Source organism: Apis laboriosa, unplaced genomic scaffold (assembly GCF_014066325.1).
Source record: "Apis laboriosa isolate Shangri-la unplaced genomic scaffold, ASM1406632v1 scaffold9_cov152, whole genome shotgun sequence".
Taxonomy (NCBI): domain Eukaryota; kingdom Metazoa; phylum Arthropoda; class Insecta; order Hymenoptera; family Apidae; genus Apis; species Apis laboriosa.
In genome coordinates this window covers 1,000,466-1,024,125 of record NW_025224966.1, presented here as the reverse complement: position 1 = coordinate 1,024,125, position 23,660 = coordinate 1,000,466, and the positions used below count along the sequence as shown (strand labels likewise).

General features: G+C 35.8%; 3 protein-coding genes across 4 annotated transcripts in view; all 3 read left to right on the top strand.

The window, feature by feature from the left end:
- LOC122719848 (coiled-coil domain-containing protein 170) overlaps positions 1–3,965 on the top strand; it is a 12,401-nt gene extending 8,436 nt beyond the window's left edge. Inside the window, exons 8-12 of the mRNA XM_043946064.1 lie at positions 1,519–1,682; positions 1,748–1,856; positions 1,936–2,172; positions 2,241–2,410; positions 2,491–3,965. Coding sequence (XP_043801999.1) covers positions 1,519–1,682; positions 1,748–1,856; positions 1,936–2,172; positions 2,241–2,410; positions 2,491–2,626 — 816 coding nt within the window. The 3' untranslated portion in view covers positions 2,627–3,965. The remainder of the gene's footprint in view (positions 1–1,518; positions 1,683–1,747; positions 1,857–1,935; positions 2,173–2,240; positions 2,411–2,490) is intronic.
- Positions 3,966–7,030: 3,065 nt separating this feature from the next.
- Positions 7,031–8,671, top strand: LOC122719999 (putative protein TPRXL). Of its 2 annotated transcripts, XM_043946368.1 has the most exons (5): positions 7,031–7,191; positions 7,313–7,809; positions 7,870–7,945; positions 8,055–8,165; positions 8,288–8,671. In XM_043946368.1, exons 1-5 carry the CDS (start codon positions 7,083–7,085, stop codon positions 8,476–8,478), a joined length of 984 nt encoding a protein of 327 aa, XP_043802303.1. In that variant the 5' UTR covers positions 7,031–7,082; the 3' UTR covers positions 8,479–8,671. The 2 variants fall into 2 exon arrangements, with proteins under 2 accessions (XP_043802303.1, XP_043802302.1); XM_043946367.1 differs by having other exon boundaries at positions 7,313–7,945.
- A 655-nt stretch (positions 8,672–9,326) lies between these two features.
- LOC122720004 overlaps positions 9,327–23,660 on the top strand; it is a 16,733-nt gene continuing 2,399 nt past the window's right edge. Inside the window, exons 1-2 of the mRNA XM_043946376.1 lie at positions 9,327–9,810; positions 23,318–23,586. Of these exons, the coding sequence (XP_043802311.1) occupies positions 23,326–23,586 (261 nt within the window). The 5' untranslated portion in view covers positions 9,327–9,810; positions 23,318–23,325. The remainder of the gene's footprint in view (positions 9,811–23,317; positions 23,587–23,660) is intronic.

The window sequence follows — 23,660 nt, the reverse complement described above, 5'->3', positions numbered from 1 at the left end:
ATATATATATATAAAATAAGGCTTCGTCTTCAGAGCCTTCAATTTTCTTCATTATCGCGGCGAAAATTTTTCTTTCAAACGGAAGACATATATTAATATATATATAATAATATATATATATATATAATGTAATATAATAAAATATATGTATATATTATGTATATTATATTTTATATAATATACATATATATTATTATATATTATATATTATTATTATATATATATATATTATGTATATTAAGATGTGCTATAAGTTTCTTTCACGCTAGAAATGACTATAACTGGTTATTTTTATCTGTTAATCGTTTATGGCAATCGGTTTCGGTCATCCCAGAGGCGAAGTCTCTTCTTCAAATCGAAATGTGGGTCGAAAAATGTGCGCTTGATTTAAGGATTAAATAGATCTTCAATGGTCTTCGAGGAAAGTTCTTTTATCCATTTGGTGGGATTGGAAAGGTTTGGTCTACTGTGAGCTCCTTTCTCGACGTGGGAACCGTCAATTTTGGAAAATATTGCAATATCAGCTTGATAAATTGAAGGACGGCATAGCGGAGGAACGGCTAAAAAAAATTGGCGAACCGACGAAGCGACAATGCAAAAGACCGTGCACGTTGCGTTGATCGTAAGAGGAAAAGGTGTTACAGTTCGATTGGGACATTCTATCGCATCTTCTGCGACTTCCTGCTCCACCCGACTATCACTTGTCCCTGTTATTAAAAAAATTCTCTCCACGATAAACGATTCCAATCCGTGGGCGAAATAAAAAGACACCTCGAGTAATATTTTGCAAATAAACCCCAACAATTTTGGAAAAAGGGAACAACGAGGCTTGCCGAGAGATGGAAAAAGACGATAGAGCAGAACGTATAACGCGATTAAATTAACCTCAAACAACGAATATCGTGTATTCATTTCGTATCAAAAAGGAAAAAAAAAATTAAGTTATGGGACACTAATATTACATTATATATAATATTAATTATATTATTATTATTATTAATATATATTATATTATATATAATATTAATTATAATATATATTAAGGTGTCCCCTAAGTTCTCTTTCTTTTTTTTCATACGAAATTATCAAAATCGATGAACGAATTTATAATACGAGCAGTTAGAGAAACGAGACGATGCTCGATGCGTTACCGAAAAGGAAGGAGGGTTAAACGATTTCTCTCTCTTTCCAGATCCTAAAAGTTATCATCTTTTTCGAAGTTCGCAACATTAATTGTCGAGGAAGCAATCCGAAAATATATCGACGATTTGGTAATCAGCGAGCAGTCGTCTTTGATGGAATTTATAATTTATCCACCAGGTTGGAAAAAGTTGTAGAGAAAAATCTTGAATTTTTGGAAAACAAAAAGGGGAAAGAACTTATTCGCACATCTAATATATATATATAATATATATAATATATGCGCCAACCAGTTCGTTATTACATTGGCATTTATTGGTTATTACCATCCCTCCATCCCTGTTCCTCTCTATTCGTTTTCTCTCTTCTTCTTATCAGACGTCGGTGGTCTATCAACTGCAGCGCCGCGTGAGGACGCTGCGAGAACAATTGCAGCGCAGAGATCTTCACTTGGATCTTCTTCGTAGAAAATTATCGCTTCAAGAAGAGAGCGTTAAGATGAAATCGTTGCTCCAAAATGAAAGGGACGAAGCTTGCCTCAGGTACGTTCATTCTATTTCGATATCCGTGTGTATATATATATATATATATATCGATTCGTTTTCAGGGCGAAGAAGTTGTCGAAGCAAACGGATCGTTTGCAGGCGCAAATTTTGGAGGAAAGATCGAGAAATCGGGAGTTAAGCGCGCAATTGACGGAGGCCGCAGATTACAAGGTAAGAGATTACGATAAACGTTTTTTCCCCTTCTTTATTTGTTTCTTCATTTCTTTTATTTCTGTGAAAAAAACGATAGATAGCCGCCTTGGAGCGGAGTCGAAAGATCGACGAGCTTCAGAAACGATTGGTGGAGAGCGAGATGCTGAGGACACGATACTCGAGAAAATTGAGCATGTTGAAGGAACAAATGAGAAGCGCAACCGAGACCGCCGAACAAGAGAGATCCATCAGCGATCACTCGTTGCAATTGCTCAGGGACGAGTTGGCTCAGGTTAAGCAAAATCTTTCCGAAGTTACGAAAAGGGAATCCCAAGTATGCTTTCGATCGATTTCGGTCGCATCTTGCGACCCATCTCGCTTAATTTTTCCTTTCTTTTCCAGTTGCAAAGCTTCCGAGTATCCGTGACGAAATTATTGTCGGAACCGATCTGCACGCCCGATTACGAGATAATCTCGCGATTGCAGAAAATGGTAGCGGCCCATCGCGACTTCACCATGATTTCGCGTAGATACGAGGAACCGTTGGAGACCAGCCCGTCCAGATGTACTAGGTACGATTTTCAGTTCCGAATTTGTTAAAATAATCCCCAATATTTCTAAAGAATAATTGTCGTCGAACGCATCGATCCAGCATACACGCGATGCATCCTCCCAGATCGCCAGGATGCGCGCGATACGAGGACAACGAGTTCGCAGATCCCCCGGATCTTCGAGACATCGAAGACGAGTTCAACAAACGGCCGGTACGAAGCAGCCTTCTCCCGTGACGTCGGCCTATATTTCGATGCTAAACCCCTCCCCACTCCTATATCGATATCTCCGTCCGAGTCTATTGTTTAAAAGTTTTTTTTTTTTTTTTTTTTCTTCTTTATCGAACGTACGAACGACCGTTTCATTTCTCACACGGCGATCATAGTAAGCCATTGTTGAACGCGCGATTCGACTGTGTGCGCGTGTGCGTAACACGGAGTTGGCGTGCATAGCGTGTATTGTAGAGTGGAACAACCGCATTCCAGGATGGTGTAGACGGTAGAGAGCGAGAACTGAAGTTGCGCAGCCTGTGCTGCGCAATGCAACGCGAGGCCGAGACGGGACGAAGAGAACTAGTTTGTGCCTAGTTGCGCGAATCCTATGAGGAAACTCTGTATATGTTTCTTACATCGTTAATCGGTCGAAAAATTTATTCCACATTCTCGAAACTTTTTCGAGAGTATATCTTTTTACGATTCGACGAAAATAGATTTTAAGGAAAAGGGTGAACGTATTGGGTGAACGATATAATTTATGAAGGATGTATCTTTATAGAAATAGGTTAGGAAAGGGCATCGTTCAAAGTTTCGGAATTTTATTAGGGAGATGGGGGTGCGTGATTTTGCGGAACGCGTTTCTTGCCTGGAAGAGAAATAAGTATGCGTGTATACGTATACGTGTACAACCACGAGTTGATACGACTGGTTAGCCGTGAACTTGGCCAAGAGTGAACTACCTCTTCCTCTGCAGAATCGTGAATGCAAAGTCGCGCTAGCTTTGGCCTCCTTCTTATTTCTCGTCTGTACGAACGCGTGCGCTGCAGTTATTTTGAGGGAGACGGGGACCGTGTTGTCTCTCGTTTTCAAACTAACGCGTGATACCAAGCAACTAGATGTGCATTTGTATGTTGTATTTTCCCTGTTCTTCGTATTTTTTTTTTTTTTTTTCATGATTTGTCCGTGATTTATGTCAACGATTTAATTATTCGATCGATCGATTTTCCTTAATTATTCGAGAATTTATCGCTGAAATTTATTTACGGATTCTCGTCGTTGAGAGAAGAATGCTAGATGAGATAAGATAAAAAGAGAGGAAATAATCATTTCGCATCTTTTAATAAATCTCACCGATTCTGAACTTTATCGTGAAATATTTGTTTCGCGTAATTTACCTTAACAACGGATGATTCGCGTCGAGTGAAAAATAAGTAATGAAATAAAAAACGCTATGTAATATAAAGTACGAGAGAGATGTTTGCATCTACTTATCGAACAAAATCACGCATTCTTCTGCATTCATGCTTGCATTTACGATGTATCCCATACATACTCCCGCGTAAATATAAATATATACGTATATCTTTCCTGTTTTGTCTTTTACTGTGAAACCCCTCTATCCGAAATTTCGAAAATATCGAAATTTTAATTCCCTTTAGCCGTACGAGCGTGAGAAGTATCGTAAACACTTGTACCTTGTACCATAATCTAGCGTATGTATGAAAATAACGATTAGATATACCGTATATCGTATCTATGTATGATTCGTAGAAGAGGAAATAACCGATCGAGAAGAAAAAAAAAAAAGAAAAAGCGTAAACCGGTATGACGGTATATAAATTTTCAATGAATTGAATTTTGCCACGGAAAGAAAGAACGATTGGACAATTATCGACGATATTATCGATAGATCGTGAATCATACTCGTCGGTATTATCGTATCAGTTAATCGTTGCTCTTAATAAGTTTTATAAAGGCAGTTAATCGTGCGATTAACGCGCTTATTACAATCGTTCTTCCGGATTTTGAGAAAAAAAAACGCAAAATCACGTCTCGTCAATAATAATATATATATATATATATATATATATATATTATAAATCGTGAGAGAGAATCGTTATCGTTTTAAGGTTAATGTTTTTTTAAGATACTCGTATTGTTTTTCGGGACGAATAGGATCGAGTATATGGAGAAAATAGTTCGACCGGCCCTGGCTCAGGATCCGCATAGGTGAAAGAGATAAACACTGTCATAAAAAAAAAGCGCAATTTTTCTCTCTTCGCGCTATTTCTTTATCGCTATTTCTTTTCGCGTAAACTTTTCTGTTTGGACGTAGACATGCTTAGTCGTCGTTGCATATGTCAAAAGAGAATCGTTAAAATTATCGATTATTCTTTTTTCATCAAAACTGAATTGAAAAGAAGAATTTTAGGAGTCTAAAAAAAAAAAAAAAAAAAGATATAACATTATCTTAACGAAACTGTGCGAAAAAATTAATATTGGAGATAAGATATTTTCTTTTTATATGTGAAAAAAAATATCATATACATTTAAATATATATAATTGTTCGATCAACGATTTATCATATAATGTAATTAAAAAGATGCTTACGTAAAAATGTTATTTATCATTATATAAAACTCTTTAAAATTTAAACAGTTGATAAAAATTCCAGAGTCATTACATATATCGCGTTTCACCGATTTAATCTACCGATAGAAATAAATATAAACTTATCTTTATTAAATTCAATGACGAAAATAAGGAAACTATTTCAATAATAAGTTTTATTTCATTATTCGTTAATCTTTCGATTTCAATTATATCGTAGAAAAACTGATTAAGATAATTAAGAAGATAAGATGATAAATTTGCGAAAAAATATAAGAAAAATATTTTTCTATTTTAAGTGATATGTATTTCAAGAAAATAAGAAAAAAAAAAAAAAAAAAAAAAAGAAAAAGATATTCTAACGATCTCTAAATCGTTATATTGAAAATTAATCGAAAGAAGACGAAAGATTATTCCTTGCCTCATGTATTTTCAAAATAAAATTTTTTTTTTTTTTTTTTTCGAATACAATTAGAATTTTTAGAGATAAGAAGATAATTACACGATATCACGTGCAAGATGATTACAGATAAAATAACTAGAATGATTGATATTTCAATTTTTTTCGTAACTTTTACACGATATTAAAGATATTAAAGTTAATAAGAACGTAAAACATTATTTGAATCGCAATAATCCAACGATTTTGATTTATTCCATTCATGTATGATTAAAATTCATCTAACTTCCGTGATCGTGAACAAATCGATACATTTCACTTATCTTTCTTGTAAAGAGCGTAAATATATATATACGAATTGATATCAACAGTGATGTAAATTTTTCTGTTCTTGGACAGAAGAGATACGCTTGGTCGTAGTTGCAATTATGTGAAAAGAGACATCGTTAAAATTATCGATTTTTTTTCATTCAAAAGTGAATCGATGCAATATACATTTTAATTGATAAAATTAATAAACAGAACGAACAAGATATAATTGTATAGAATAAATTTATATGTAACAATTAAATTTCATTATTATCAATGAACGAATAATATATAATGTAATATAATGTAAAAATAACTGTATCTGTATATTTGTGTATGTTTAAAATTTTTTTTTTAAAATTCTTTTTTCCACAAAATGGAAATATGTAATACAATACTTATCATTGTTAGTTATCGATACGTATCATCAGGTATATTTATCATGTCGATATCTTCTATATCTGATAAAAAAAGAATAAAAAAAAAGAAAAAAAAAGAAATGGTCGCTGTTTCATAGTTTCACTGTAATTATCGTTTCACGATAATCATCTATTTTGCTCGTATCAAATAATAAATGATTAATAAAAGGAAAAAAAAAAAAAAAGAAACGAGTCTGCAGCATATATATATATATATATATGTATATATTTTTCAAGGAAAATTATATCCAAGTTTCAATGATCTTCATTTGACGTTCATAGATGAGAAAAATATATTTTTCGACAATTGCTCGATGTAAATACATAGAATAGAATGGAAAATTTTCGAAGCTCATACCTGATATGTAATATGTTTCTCGAAGTTCTTCCTTCTCTTTTATCCTCAGATAAAAAAAAAAAAAAAAAAAAAAAAGGAATTATAAATTGTTAATACCTGTGTTCTCATTCGAATCGAAAATATATTATATTATGAAAACACATTAATGATAGATCGATAAATAATTTTTGAATAGTAGATATATTATAAAAAAAAAAAAAAAAAAAAAAAAGAAAATTAAGGGATGTTTCTTATAATGTTTTTTTTTTTTTTAAAAATAATTTCTCTTCTACATAACACGAAATACATACACATTTAAATATTATTCGCAACATGAAATTTGATTTCTAAGAAGAAATATTCTTTTTTGATTCATAAGATAAGCAGATTTTTCTATTTGCCAACAAAAAGATAATTCGATTGATTGACGCGACAAAGGAGTGAAAACAGATAAAAGAGAACAAGAAATTAGCGATACCAGATTTTTATGTATGCGTTAATCGCGTATCATCGAGGTAGTGATATTGATTAAAGGTATCTATTCAGATAAGGGTAAAGGTTTCCCCTGATAAGCTTTACAAAGAGTATTTCTACTTCATCAAGTTTTGCAGCACTCGCGGATGAACGCTCGAAATATCAACGTGAATCAAGTGACAAAGTCAAAAAACAGGACGATGCAGAAATTTTTGTTAATATTGTTGGCCACCGGCCTCTTCTCTCTACAATCCGGTAAAGTATTACGATCGATCATCGGATATTTTATCATTTATCTTAATTAACTTTTTCCTTTTATTAAATTATTTATTTTTAAGTTTCGATACTGTATAACGTGTATTTCATTCTAAATTAGGAGACGCGCTCAAATGTAGAATATGCAAGGGAAATTGTACTGATTTACAAAATCAAAGTGAAGTCGAAGTGGCAGAGTGTTCACTGCCTTCGACTACGGAACCATCGAGCTCAGAAGCATCGAGCGCGGGATCAACGAATACGCAATCTTCAACCTCTTCAGCATCGAGCTCAGAAGCATCGAGCGCGGGATCAACGAATACGCAATCTCCAACCTCTTCAGCATCGAGTTCAGGATCACCTAGTTCAGAAGCATCGAGCGCGGGATCAACGAATACGCAATCTCCAACCTCTTCAGCATCGAGCTCAGGATCACCGAGCACAGAAGCATCGAGCACAGAAGCATCGAGCACAGAAGCATCGAGCTCAGAAGCATCGAGCTCAGAAGCATCGAGCACAGAAGCATCGAGCACAGAAGCATCGAGCACAGAAGCATCGAGCTCAGAAGCATCGAGCTCAGAAGCATCGAGCTCAGAAACATCAAGCATAAAACCATCGAGCACTGAAGCATCGAGCTCAGAAGCATCGAGCTCAGAAGCATCGAGCTCAGAAACATCAAGCATAAAACCATCGAGCACAGAAGCATCGAATTCATCGAACACAAATAAAACGAACTCAGAAGTTTATTATAATGGTATCAATTTATTTTATATAATAAGGGAATAATAAAGTGGTTATTTGCGAATAGAAATTTAAATATATTATATGTAAATTAAATTAATTAATTTGCTTTATATTTTTAGCTTATTTCAATAATAGAAATGAAAGGAAGCGTAGAAGTTTGCTCGGACGTTTTTCCTCAGAAATAAATGCACGCTCAAATGATACTGATTTCCTTTGTTATACTATTAAAAGTAAGATATTATTTTCAAATATATAAAACGTTGTTTTCTTTTTTTTTTTTTTTTTTTAAGATTTTATGAAAACGTAGAAAAAGCTTAAATTGTAATAATAATAATTTTTTTTTTTTTTGCAGATAATCAGCAAGAAATCACGGAAATGGGATGTACTACTACTGACGCTAATATTTGTAACAATAATACTAACTCAACTAATACTAATACTTGTAACGTATGTAAGGAAGATGAATGTAATTCGGCAACATCGAATGCTGTTTTCGCTTCTATGGTGTTCTCTTTGTCAATAATCATATTTTTCATGAAATAAATAAATTGTCAATTTATTTATTATAAAGTATACTTTTTCGAGAATCAAAGATATCAATCAATTTTCTTCGTTTTTTCGTGATAAACATCGATATTGCTGAAAGTAACAAAATTTTATATATCATTATTTATAATGTCAAGATTCTATATTTGTATCCAATTGGCCAATAAAAACTTGTTTTATGTTACTTAAATTAAATTCAAACTTAATCAAACTAAAAATTCGATTTATTTCATGCTGTTTGAATATCATATCTGAGAAAATTAATTGTAAAATTCATAGATACGTATGATAATATGAAATAAAGACATTATACTTTGCGTTAAAAGTGAAATTAATTGTAAATGAAAGTTTATCAAGAATAGATGCAAAAATGGTTAATTAGTTGTTCAACGAACAGCCATAAGACGTATAAGAGCAATGAACTCGATGCATTCGACACGTTCTAATCTTTTTTTCGAGCTTTGCAATGTAAATTTTTCGATCGTTAATTCTTATCATTATTTCTTCACGTGACGCGTTTCCAATTAATTGCACATTCTCTCGAAATTAAAATCCTTGTACATAAATAATTAATTTTCAACGATGTATCATGCAAAAATTAGAAAGAAAAGAAATGCGTTGTTTTTCGTTCTCATTGTTACAAATGCATTTAACAACTGTGAATAATGGAAGATCGGTGCATCGATGAAAGACGATTAAAACGAAACGAATGAGCAAGAAAGCAAGAAGGAGAGAATACGATAGAGAAGAGATGAAACGCGATTGCGCGTACGATATTCGGGCGTGCTCGTAACTGATGCGCTTGCCGCGCCTCCTCGCTGGGTTCGTCGGTAATTGTGGCGTTGCTCTCGCAAGGGAACGTGCGCGACCGAGCAACTCGATTCGTTGGAACTGCGCCGCCCGTCCCCACAACTCTCGAGGAACTTCAGTCTACCGTCATCGTTCGCGAGCGTCGTTTCGGCGCGTTTGTCGTTCGCTTTCATTTCACGTTCTGTTATCTCTATTCTAACGCTATTACCATTTCTTTTCGCGCCATAACGTGTTTCGTTTCCCTCTTCACGCGTTGCAAATAGAAAGAGAGGAAGAAAAGGAGGAGACGGGATATCAAACGCAAGCTTCCAAACGTGAATTTTTCCATTCTTTCGCGAATAATTAACGAAACCTAGTAAATTTTATTTATTCATCGGTGAATTATTCGACGCGTCGATCGATCTATCGAGCCATTATCACGCCACCGTCGTCATGTATGATCGACGCATCTGAATTTTTACATCTTCCTTCCCAGACGTGAGACAGGATTTCGAGATTTTCGTCGATTATCGTACGAACGTAAGTACTTACGCATATGATTTTGTTCGATAAACATAACTTGTTGCCGTTTGGCGGGAAGTTTGGTGAACGTTTCGAAATGCCGATAAAACTTCTTACGTGGAGAACGAGTAACCTTGAGAAATGGCAGTTATATGAAAGTGGGAGTTGAAATTCGCGATGTATCATAGATTGATCGTACGTTGAAAGAATGAATATCGTTATTTGTTTCGAGATTGATTAAGTGAAAAATCGCATTCGAATTTGCTTTCAATTCATTCTTCACTTACTTGTAACGATTCATTTATTTCATACGAAAACGTACATTACAACTATGGTTGTGATGTACATTTCTATTTGCGGTAACAATCATTTTTTAATTGCTAGTTATAGAAAATTAGAAAATAAAAAAAAAGTTGACGTACCGGCCACTAGCGCTGGTTCGATCGTCCGGACGCTGCACATAGCCACCTGTGCTCACTCTGTTTTGCTTCGAATTAGTTACAGCCTTTTACCGGTTTTCCCTCCTGCACGGTTACAAACAACTCATCCCAAAATCGAAGATTTCCGCTACGTTGAGCTCGTTAGGGCTCGTACGCGAATCTGTCTCTCCGCTTAGTTAGTTTCTACTAACGAGGATAACAACAAAGCGTTTCGTTAATCGTGTATCGTCCTTGCGTTGCGCGCAGGAGTCGTAAATGCATTACGGTATTCTCTAATGTTTTTTTCTTGCTTCTTGCAATTCTGTAAAAAGAAGTTAATGCTCGAAAATATATAATATTTCTTCTTCATAAGATATTTCGTGATCAATTGAAAACCTGACATAAGAAATTCAGTCTTCCTAGACGATCATATGATCGTCCTCGTTGTTTAAGAAAAGATGAATTCTTTTTGTTCACTCGATGAAGAAAAAGCCCGCTATTGGAAATCGGAACGCGGGAAATAGAGGCAAAAGGGAAAACACGTATTCCGTATTCTCGTTGAACCACGCGCGTTCTTTCTCCTTCTCGAATTCTAGCGTTATGTTGCGTTAAATCGATCAGTGTCTGCGCGCAACACGCACCCCATTACAATTATTCATTTTCGCGCAATTCGTACGGCTGGATATATCTTCGCACCCCGTGAAAATTTGACTTGAATTTTGATTTAATTGAATCGGCTAGAATATGGAAAGATAGCCGTTCGATCGACAAAAATTATCAATCAGCCTTTCAAAAATGAAGAATTTGAAGGACAACCGATTACAAATGAAGGATGGATGGTACTTGTACGACAGGGAAGGAACGCAGAACTGCGGGATCATCAAACTAATCGAATCGAGTATTAAATAATGTATACGTGAAAATTGGATTAGTATGTCATATACACGCTGCGTAGACGATTTCGATCGTTTTTTTAAACGTTGTATTGTAATTTCATTTTACAATAAAGTGAATATCATTCTTCCACGTTGCTTCTTCCTTTTCGTTTCGTTTCCTTTCGATGCGTGTTTTGTTTCGAACACAATTCTTGGAAAAAAAAAAGACATTTATCCTTGTATAAATTTAAATTTATCCTTATATATATGTAGATATATTAAACATTTTTAAAGTCGTTTTTGAACAATGAATTTCACGTAGAGCTGTGCAAACAAGGGCGCGGGAATAATTTTATCAGTCGGTTCAAATAAATTTGTGCTTCGTCGTCGCGTTCGAATGCGGCCAATGATAACTTTCGATCTAGATCTACTTACTTAACATGAACGAAACTCGTTGTTAGGTAGCTCGTTTACCGTTAATACATGACACGAATACACAAGCTAAGACGATAAGATTGGATTCGATATATTAATATTTGATAGATATTTGAAACAACCAACAACTGTTGGCTACCCTTTTACATACGGTCAGTCTTTTCTCGCTTTTTGAATACGAGACTTGACGTCTCTTCCGCTTTTTGAAAAACCAACGAATTCGACTCCTCTCGAAACCGTGACTCTTATCATTTGCTATTAATTTTCACCTTTTATCTCTCGAAGTTACATACGTTATGCTTGATTCAAAGATCGAATTTTTGATCGAAAAAAATGATTCGATAAAATTATTAAATTATTGCAATTTTATTTGATTTTTATTCAATTTTATTTGATTGGAAGGTACACGAGCTATTGAAAATTTTTGAAGAAGAATTAATCATTCTAACGAGAAATAAAACTCTATTTCTCGAATCTCGATTCTCAAAAATTGTACCATTTAGAAACTTTTCTCGTCAATTTCTTCTATCGTCATTCGTAATTGCAATGGAAGCCCAGCTAATAATAAACTATACTACAATTTAATAGCGATGTAATAAATTCTATGGTGTGCAAATAATTCGAAAGGAGATGACAATGATTGTCTGGGAGGAGGGGAGGGGGGAGGGGAAATCTCTATAACGAATTAATATAAAACGAATCCAATAAATTGAATGAAAAATTTATATTATCAACATGTATACATGTTATTTCAAGTTACACAGATTTGTCGACGATTCGATAGATCGTAGATCGACATCGTAGATCGATTAACCCTGTTGCCTCTTACGTTTAATCCAACTTATAAGAACAGGTAATCCTGTGGTTAATACCTTTAGAATTGCTCCAATTCCTGCTTCCGGATCCTGAAGAAAAAATATACACGTTATATAAAATCGAAATCATAAAATATAAATCAAATTAGAACCAAGTTTAATTTTGGATACGATCATCACAATTAATAAATGGTTTTTCTTTTTTTTTTTTTTTTTTCAAAATTATCAACGATTAAGGAGAATCGGTCAAACAAACAAGTAAAAAGGAAATAAGTATTTTTTGACTTACTGCCTCTGCATCTGCCTCTGCCTCTGCCTCTGGTGCCGGTTCTGGTTCAGGGGCCGCATAGATCAAAGAAATGTATACAACCATAAAAACAAGGGCAACGTTGAGTAAGAATTTCATGATTTCTCACGATCACTTCCTTCCTTCCTTTGCGATTAATTCCTCGATGCCGATGGCTTCTTCCGCTTGAAGAAACCACTCGTTCTTTCGTTATTTATACCAGGCAAAAATCGTTAAAATTATCGACGAGGCGATATTATTCCTTTTTTTTTTTTTACAATTTCCGTCGAAGCATTAGGCATTAAAAAAAAAAGACGGTTAAAATTGTGCAAATTGTGAATAAAGATTTCGAGAGGAGATAGAGATAGATAATGCTTGAAAAAATTTTCGCGTATTTTTACGTGAAAATTATCCAATCAATAATTTATATTCATATATTGTCAAAATTAACGAATATTAATGAAATTTTCTGTGCGTATGATTATATGTATGAAACATAATTTTTCTTTTTTTTCTTTTTTAAGGGACTTCATCACTTTACAAAATCAATCTTTTTTTGCTTCTCGAATGTAATTTCGTAATACGTCAGGGAAAAATTTTAAATCTAATTGAAAATACTCTATTTCTATATAATATTTCTATGTAAACATTCTAAATACTTTTTGTAACCGTTGAAAGTAGGAAGAGGCACAATTCCGAGAACGATTCCGTTTCCTTCAAGAAAAATCATACATCCGCCCAATCCAATGACGAGACAAAATTCAATAGTTGAAATTACGAATAAAATTACTCCCGATAAATTAGTTCGATAATTTATTCTTTAAAGAGATAATAATAATAATAATCCCAAATAATCAATACTGCCAAATGGCAGAGGTTATATGAAAAGCGGGATCGATTGGTAACAGCTACGAATAAATCTTATTCGAGCGTTTTTTTTAATAAGCGATTACATTTATTACACTTTATTCGAGATTTTTAACTAGTTACTTACTAGTTAGTTTTCAGTTAAATTTTTACTAGTTACTTATTTATCAAACGAGTTTGTAAAATTGCGCCAAACTCTGGCCCAATCGAATTCAAGTAGTTCGAATGCACGCGCACGTATACGGATTGCGTGCATATATGCGCGCGAGAACGCTCACTTACACGTGTTATGCACGTGTACGCAACATGGCGGCCGCTCGTTGACGCCGAGTCGCTACGAATCTCGCGCGGTCGGAGAAATCGAGAATCTGGAACTCTGGCGAGAGTAAGAACCGCGCACGATTCCCCGGATATCCGTTCGAAGCTACGAGGAACCGAAACTCGTTCGAAGCCAGTTCACCCACGACATTGAAAGTTACGAGCGGGGAGAAATCTGCCCCGTTTTGCCCCGAGAGAGAGAGAGAGAGAGAGAGAGAGAGAGAGAGAGAGAGAGAGAGAGAGAGAGACATTGTTTAAAAACGTTTATCGCGACGTTTCTCGCGCATCGATTTTCGATTCTGTTTCGTTTCGCGATTTCCAACCAGGCGCCATACCTTTTATCGACCGCGAGATAGTAGACTGCAGCGTTGTGTGTGCGTGTGTGTTACGCGCAAGTTCACAAGAACGAATGGATGGTGGAGAAAAAAAAAGAAGGAAAGAAAGAAAGAAAGAAAGAAAGAAGAAGAAGAAGAGGAGAAGGAGAAGAGGAGAAGGAAGAAAAGGAGAAAAGAGAGGAGAAAAGGCCGTGAGGCCCAGGGCTGACCGGTTCATCGACCTATCGTCCGGTCTCCTTAGTCCCTCGTTCTTCACCTTTCTCTCGACACTTGGTTTCTCTTTCTCTCTGTTAACTCTTTTCTGTTAGCCCCGACTGTTCCTGAACCGGCAGGAATCTCCCGTCTCGGTCGCGATACAAAAGACACGCAGATTTTTGGTCGTGCAATTCTCATCGTGTTTTCTAAAGCGCTTTAGTTCCTCCCTTTATTCCATCCTATCCTTTTTTGGAATTTATTTTATCCCTTTCGAAAGGAATTTCTCCCATTTCGAAAACAAAAATTTCGTTCAGAATGAGAAAAAAAAAGGATGAAAAGTTTGGAAAATTGTGTGGAATAGTCCGAGTTGTTTAATTACGTTTAATTACGCAATTACTGCAATTGCAATAATTTCATACATTCGTGAATGTTTTCGTTACATTGCAACCTGGATGAAAATGAAATAAAATGAAAATTGATATGTAATCTCGATTCGGATACTCGATTGTAGTTACGCATCTTCTGTTAATCGCAGTTCATCAACGTTATCAACATTCCTCTGGTCGGAAACGAATGATTCATTGTTTTAATCTTCCTGTTTACAATAGTATCGAGTCGAATTGCAGCGATCGTTAGAAACGGCATACCACTTATATACACGGAGAAGAGTTATTCATATTTTTTCACTCGGGAAGAGGATGCAAAGGAGGTCGTGTGAGGAACGAGATCCGTGTGAGAATACATTTTTCCCAGTACTTTGTCCCTCTTTCACCGCTCTTCCTTCTCTTCTCTTTCTTCTTCTTCTTTCAACTGGATCTCCTTTCTTCTTTCTCCACTATACAACGGCTGTTGTCCTCCAAAAGCAGGATACCATTAATAGATAGATTGTACGTCGTCGAAGCTAATCGGTGCGAAATTAAACCGGTTTCGAACGATCCCCTCTTCCACTCTCGTCAGCGTTGAGAAAATTAATGAATATCGATTTCAATGGGACGTGGAACACGTTGGTCTAAAACGCGTTGGAAAGAGATAAGAGCGTGGAACGTCACGGAAGGAATACACGTTCGAATTCTCTTCTTCTTCTCTTTCGAATTTCTTTGTTCCTTTTTCTTTTTTTTTTTCCACCCTCGTCAACTTGTCTCGCAGGATTTTACGCTACAGAGTTTTACACGGTTGGAAACAGGTCTGCTTCCACTCCACAACCGATGCTCCACATTTTTATCCCGACAGGTGAAATTCAAGGTACAAGAAACTTGCGAAGTAGAAATAACAATTTATCCACGCTCCTTTCCTGCTCGAAAATATCGCGTTTATTGTTAGATTTTCGTTGCGATATTTCCTCTTTCCTCCTCTTTTTCATTGTTTAACCATCGACGGGGACGATTGTGCGAGTTATTATGGATGAAGAAAGGATGGAAAGAAAGAAAGAAAGAAAGAAAGAAAGAAAGAAAGAAAAAATTGTCTTTCTTTCCACCTTTTCTCGTCGAAACGGAGACGATGACGGAAAGAGTTAAGTACGTGTACATTGTCCTCGGTAGTCACTTCGCCGGCTTGTTGTGTGGAGCTTCGTTTTCTCTTTCACTCGAGTACAGGAAACTACGGTTCTTGAGAAACTCGGAAGCTTCTTATCTTAGTATTTGGAAAGAAGAGGGAATGAGGAAAAAAAAAAGAGAAATTAATAATTATTATAAATATTTATTCGAATAACACTTGGATTACGGACACGCGTCGCGTTCTGATTGGCTGTAGAAATTTTTTGCGATTATTTGATCCACGTTTAAACGATAGAAAGAAAGAACACAACGACTACGAGATTCTTAAGGAATTCGAAAGCTTTTTATCTTAGTATTTGGAAACAAAAGAGAGATTAATAATTATTATAAATATTTTATTCGAATAATTACGTAGTTGAACAAATGTCTCATTCTATTTGATTGTAAAATTTTTGGTTTAAAATATAGAAAGAAAGAAGACGGCGAAAGATTATCTATAATGATAATTGGATACGAAGGAGAGCGCGAGTTAAGTCGTAAATAATATTGCGGTAATGCTATGTGAAAGATCGTTGTTTCTTTTCTTTTTTTCACGGAATAATGTCGCGTGCCAAGACCCTAAAACCTCGTTCGAGGCAGAAAGGCAGGTTGGAAGAAGGTCGAATTTGCGATTTGTAGGACGTTTGTTTCGGTTGGCTCTGTTTTTAAAAAGTAAACAGTTGAACTCGTTATCTAATACGATCGAACCGTGGGATCAATTTCCACACGCCACTTAACCGTCCCGGAATGTCGTTAAACTGGGGGCTCACTGATGCGTCCACGTGAACTACAATAGTCGGTTTAACCATCGTGATCATGGCGCACGAGTTAATGAATCATTAACGGTCGTTTCTGTCAGTCCCTTAATGCCTCTTAACCCTTGGGAGTCTGTTTCATATCCGGCTAGCCGGTCGTCGTTCGTTTGCGTCATTGCGGTATTTACTCGCATTCGTTACTTAGGAATCTTTTTGAAAGCGCTTCGTGGCAAACTTTGCCACGAGTCCGATCCCCTTTGTTCCCTATCTCTCGATAGATTCGCGATTATCTACATTTGCTCCAACAGCAGATTGAATTTTCCGCAAGTTGGCGCAATTGACAATGATTTCGTACAGGTATCCTTTAATTAACCTCGCGCCACTTTGCCTTGTTTATTAGGAGAAAAAGTAGCGGATTCGACGTTATTCAAGTGGCGGTATAAAAAGGCAGGTATTAACAAGGCTGGAAAGGAAGATGTTTATCTTGTTGGGAGAATCCTGCGGTTTCCCGTGTTTCAATAAAAATTTTAATCAAATGAAGTTATTGCGGAAATTTTCTATGCGAGTGGAGATACAAGATAAAGATATTCAGGGAATTTCGTTCGAGGAATGGTAACGGATAATAATAGGTGGACTGGTGTACATAAACTGTTGGCCCTGAAGAGCGCGTTATTATTTTTCGAGGACGATAACGCACGTTTCGCGAACGTGACCCGACTGCGACTAGTTGACATTCGTCCGGGCGAAAAAGTTTCGTTCGCGCCTTCGTTTCGCGTCGGATCCACGAATAGAGTAATTTCATTTGAAACGTTCCTCGTACGCCCGATCGCACCCGTTTCCTGATTATTCCTGAAATCGCGCACGATGATCGCTTTCAGATATCAGAAGAAAATATATTCGAACGTGAAAGAAGGAACTGCCTCGACTTTCTCATCCCTGTGCTTTTGTTGCACCGGATGAAACAACGAGTCGACAGAGCGAAAAGCAGTCCCGTTAAATGGCGTTGAGCGAGCGAGAGAGAGAGAGAGAGAGAGAGAGAGAGAGAGAGAGAGAGAGAGAGAGAGAGAAGGGAGAAAGCAGTTCGATGTTTAATATTCAATAACAAGTATCTAATATATTCGCAAATATCGAAAGAAGGATAAATTCAGAGCAATATACAGTGGCTCGCGAAAGTATTCGTTATCTTAGAAGGAAATAAAAATTTTTATATAGAGCATAATAAGTTAGATATTTAAAATTATATTTAGAATTTATTTGTCGACAGCATAAAATTAAAATTTCATTTTTTTTTTCAATATATTTTCGAAATTTAAAAAAATTTCCTTCCATTTTCCCAGCATTACAAAATTATATTTAAAAAACGAAAATTATTTTATGAAACGTTGATTTCATTTCCTTAAAGTGATATTTTGGTACAAAAAAAATTTTTCATACATATGACTTATATCAATAAAATTTCAGGAGGGATAAAAAATTGTTCGTTAATAATTTTTCATCAAAAAATAAAAAAGCGTTCAAATACTTTCGTGAATCGCGAGATAATTTCAATAGTGATAAAATCATCTTGGCGAAAAGCCAATGCGTTAATTGCAATTGATTAACAAAATTTCATCATTAGAGAATGAAAAAATTGTTCGTTAATGTTCAAAAAATAAAAAAAGCGTTCAAATATTTTCGCGAGCTGGGTAATTTCGTTATATAGTGATAAAATCGTCTCGGGAGAAGCCGAGTCGTTGGCGATAAACTGATGTATGGCGGAGGATGACGTCATTTCGTGAGGCAGCTACAGAATCGAGGCTCCTTTCCTCCAGCCTCCCCTCTGCCAGGATAACCTGTTCTAGCGTCCTGTTTCATCGATCCATCCTTCGCGCCGGAACTGTCGCCATTTCTACGTGAAAACTTCAATTTTCTTTCCACGATAAAATATCGGCCAAAAATTATTTTGAAACGCATCGAACGTGACGCGAGATAATAAATCTGTTCTTACGATGACTGTAACACGTGACGCAATTCAACTACGAGTTTTTCAAAATAGATATATCTTCGTGGAAATATTCCTTGCGAATCTTTTTCCATGAGAAAAATTATAATTACCTACTCGTATTTTGTTCGTTTTACGTAACGATCTCTTTGCTGCTTTCGTAATATATACGTTTTACTTTTAATTTCCGCGTGGAAGCTAGATTTTTTTTCTTTTTTTGCGCGAGAATTATTGAATACACGAGAAGAAAAAAAAAATGTGAATAATCATTTGATATACTGTGTTGAGCAATTAACAACGTCATTCGTTTTTTTGCAATGTTTCACGTCGCTCTTCCTAGTTTTCCATATATCGATTTATTATCGATGTATGATATTATGTATATTTGAGAACGAGAATTTTTTCCACGTGTATCAATAACGATGACTAATTGTGTGAGTAACATCGTGCAAACACGTGACGAGAATTAAATGCTCACAATCTATCATGTTTTTTCAATAGATCGTTAACGCGTGGTTCGAAGATGATTCCAACCAATATTTAATCAAATATTTTCAAATAATTATTGGAATTATTAGCGCCGGCGTTGTTCTCGAGAGAAGAAGAAAAAAATATTCGTATTCGTAATTGGCGGTACGTTTTCAAAGACGTATTTTAATATTTATTTTTCGCACGGTTAATATTCAACGAGGGGACTCGATGACTAAGAGACGACTACATAGGCGGAAACAAATCATCAGCTCTAAATTGATATCTCGCGCATTCTACGAGATAGTCGTTGCTCTTATCTTCCTTGCACACTGAGAGTGATTCTCGTGAATCGCAAACTCGAGATATTGTATCATTTGATTCTCGATATAGCATTTTATTTCCTCTCGTAACTAGCATCTTTTCTTTATTTCCTTAAATATATATATCTTTTTCGTCGAAAATTATTTTGAACTAACAAAATTCCTTCGTTGCTCGCACGATGAAAAACCTTTGGATAAATTGATAATATGCGTACACAGAGCCGTCTATATTCGCAATGTATACCTAACTACATACCACGCATGCGCACGTAAACTACTTTTATTGTTAGCAAACTACGAAGAGTAAACTTATGTGCCACGATTATATTTTCACTGCTCTGGTAATCGATACGAAATAGTATATAATAAGTAAATAAACATGTACCGCATATATAGGTCTCTTTATATGGAATAGTTGACTTTTTCCGTTAAACCGATAAAGTTGAAATGTCGATAATCAAACGGTGACGTTTTACTCTCGCTTCGACGTATAGTCGAACGTCCTTTCGCATTCGCGAATCGTATCGGAAGAGATGTACATAATAGGTGTACATGCATACCTGCATGTGGCGTTTTAAACGCGATGCATATTGAACGACGTATAACGAACTCTGCGCGTTATCGGACGCATCCATTATATCCGTTAACGGACATTGTCTGCAGTTATGTAATATCGCCGAATTACACGCACACATATTATTTAAGGATAATATCATACATCTGCATCTAGCTCGATTTAGATATCCAAAATTATAATCCAAAACTATTTATCCATTTTTAAGATTTTAAAATAAAAAGATTTAGATAAAATATAGAACTATTTATCTATCGATTTTTCGAAACTAGTAGAGAAGAATGAGGGAGTTGAGATATTTCGGTTATATTTTTACAAGATAAAAATAATCGGTATCGTGTTTTCAATTATTATCGATCATGCTACTCTATTATTTTAATGACATCTGCGAGAATGAACAGTATAATTCTATATGAATAATATGTATTATCATTATTTTATTATCTATTTCGATTATTTAATTTTCAATAATGTTGATTTTTTTATATTAATCAGATGATATTTAAGAATATGTTGTAACAGAAGCTTTAATATAATAAATAGAATATTTTTGCAAATTATATGTGTCGATGAGAGTTATTTTAACTACTATTTGTTGTTGCAACAACTTTATTACAAATGTACAAATTGTTGCTTACAAATTATTGTCTTTTTAACAATGACTTGCTACGAAAAATCTATTACAATATATTAAATATAAAAATTTTAAAATAAAAGAAATTTAATATCAAATTAATTAAATGAAATGAATGAAATGATGAAAATGAAAATGAAAAAAACAATTATTTTCCAATCGTTTTTTTACATATTTTCTCAAAATCAAAATCTATATTAATATCGCGTCATTTACTAGAAAGTTTCCATTTTATTTTATTTTATTCGATCGTGCAAAAATCTAACGTAATTTTCGAATTATAGTAAAGCACAATGAATATCAATTGACAGCGATGCGCAAGATTATCGAATCTTCAAATAACGAAATAGTGGGTAAGACACGACGAGCGACAAGATCTTTTCAATTTCACTGGCGGAGAACGTCGTTGATGGAGATGACGGCATGCCTTGTTATGGTTGTCCGTAATAATTACGATACGTCGTGACCGGTTACTTGACCGCGACGTTTCTTCCGTCGTCTACCATCATCGTGCAGTCTACGTCGATTATGGATGTTGAAAAAAAAAAGTATTTCGCACGAACGAACGGTCGATCCCTCGTACTTCTCGAGTATTTAGTAAATTCCATCGATTGTTAGGTATACGGGAATGCACACGAAATGAATAAATTCAAAGCTTTACTTTGTCACGAATAAATTGATAAATAATGAAATGGCTAAACAAGAAAATATATTGGAACAATTTTGGATTCTAAAATTCAAACAAATACGAAAGTTGGTATGCAGAAATTAATTAATTATTTATTAAATTAAAAGCAATTGAAATTTATTGTAAAGTTCATATTTTATATATTCGCTTCGCTTCGTTTATCTTAAATTCCTTGTAACTCAATAAATAAACCTCGATCGACATTTTTACATACCAATTTTTGTATTTGTTTTTACCTTCAAAATCGAATTCCAATTCTCCATAACATACGTGATATAATGGACAATAATGTAATTGGAGGAATATATAATTGGTTCTATATATATAATTGGTTCGATAATTAATATTTCCCTTTATATATTCGCGTTTCTATTTGCAATGTCGAACATCTGTCAAGAAGAACCATTCAAGCGAAATGGTGGCCAGGAGATAGCGGAGAATGGAGAAAGAAAGGGTTCCGTGAGAGAGATCCGATGTTATAAGTGTGACAGTTGGAAAGTAGCAATGGGAATGATGTCATCGTACGAATGTCGGCAATGTTCATGCGCTGTAACGTACATTGAATGGAATCGGTATGCGATCATCAATAAAGATGAGAATAAACGAAGAAATCAATGAAAGAGATATATCGATACGTATATTTATCGTGCTTTGTTAAAAAGACAATAGAAAAATTTTGATTCATAATAGAGCATCAAAGAAACCACCACGTGTTATTAATTTATCTTAGTCCGAATCCTGTCTCGTCACTTTCAAAAATAATTCCTGCCCGACCTGACCGACCGAGCAACGTATCAAAGAACGAATTCGAATGTCGAATCGATAGCGAAAAATAATCCATCATCCTACAAATTTCCTGCAATAGTGCTCTATTCTAAAAATTCAGACTTGTAAAACGTCACGATCTACGTACAAAAGAAGAGATTATAGCAGCGAAAAAGCAGCTACAAAAAACGACGAGAGAACGACATCGCGTCAAGGTCTTTGTCGCTACCACGATCGTTAAACTAAATTACGCTTCGCCTCGTTTCGTCTCGTTTCGACGAGCGTTTCGTTCTCGAGACGAATTTCCCCACGCTTAGAAAAACCCACGGCAACGAACAATCGATCATCGCGTGAGAACGCGAGACGAACGCGGTCCGCCACCATATTTATCGGCGGTCGATCTACGGGTAAACAATCTCGAGTTTCTTATCGGGTCGAAACAATGGTGCAATCCTCGCAGCCGAGTGTAGTAAGTATAACGTTATACCAGATAACGTAGACAATGCGCTTCCGGTGTGAGTTTTGCGCACCGCCATCTACTCCACTCGTTTTCCGATCCTTCGGCCAACTAAAGTATATCGTTACACACCGATACGGGCGTGTGCAAAGAATTCCCTTTGTTGTCATTGGATCGTACGAAAACAGACGAAATTCTCTTTCTCTTCGTTGCATTGGTTGAAAAAAAATATGGAACGAGGTGACGAAAGCGTACAAGTCGATCAAATATAAGACGAGGCCGAAATTCTTCGATTACAATGGAATCGAAGCATCGTTTTCACGTGACGATGCAACAACCCGTATAGGCGGCCGTCGTGATTAGTCAGCCGGCTAACTCGCTTAAAGGCGTCGCTGTGATCGAATTAAGGTCGAACGGGAGTGGGACTTTTCTCGCCATGATTAAGTGGGTCGTTGCTAAAACGCTATTGGCCGATTAGCTTTATCCACGTTGACGGTGTCCCTTGCGTCATCATATTCGACCGGTGCTCGACCCATTTTTTTCTGGAATCGAATCGCAAAGGAAATCGATCTCGTGGACGAAACGAGCGGGAATAACGAAAGGAAAATTTTCGATCGATCTTTTCGAGAAAAAGGAAAGGTTAAGAATTTCGTAAGGCGAATAATTGCTTTAAAACGAATGGAGACGACGGATCGAAATGTACGTTTCGTTGTAAAACCGATTGGAAACGATGTCTCCCATCTCGCGGTGAGAGGATTCGTAATTCCCGATTCGTAATTTTAACGCGTTTGTCTCGTTTTCAGGACAAGAGATGAACGCCCCACCGCCGGTGTACGCATCCTCCTGTCCCGCGTTGCAGTCAAACCTGTCGCTGCACAGTTCCTCTTATTACAGCGAATATAGCGGGGCGGCAAGGAGGCGATTATCGTCGACGGGCGAGGCGGACACCTCGGCCACGTCGAGCTACGAGGGTAGCGATAGCTCTGAGAACAGCGACGAGTCTCGTCTCGAACCGGTCAATCAGATCGAGCGAGAACAACTCGAAACGTTTTTCCGGGGCTTGAAATCCCAGGTAAAGCTTTTCGCTTTCTCAAATTTTCCTCTCTCTCTCTCTCTCTCTCTCTCTCTCTCTCTCTCTCTCTCTCT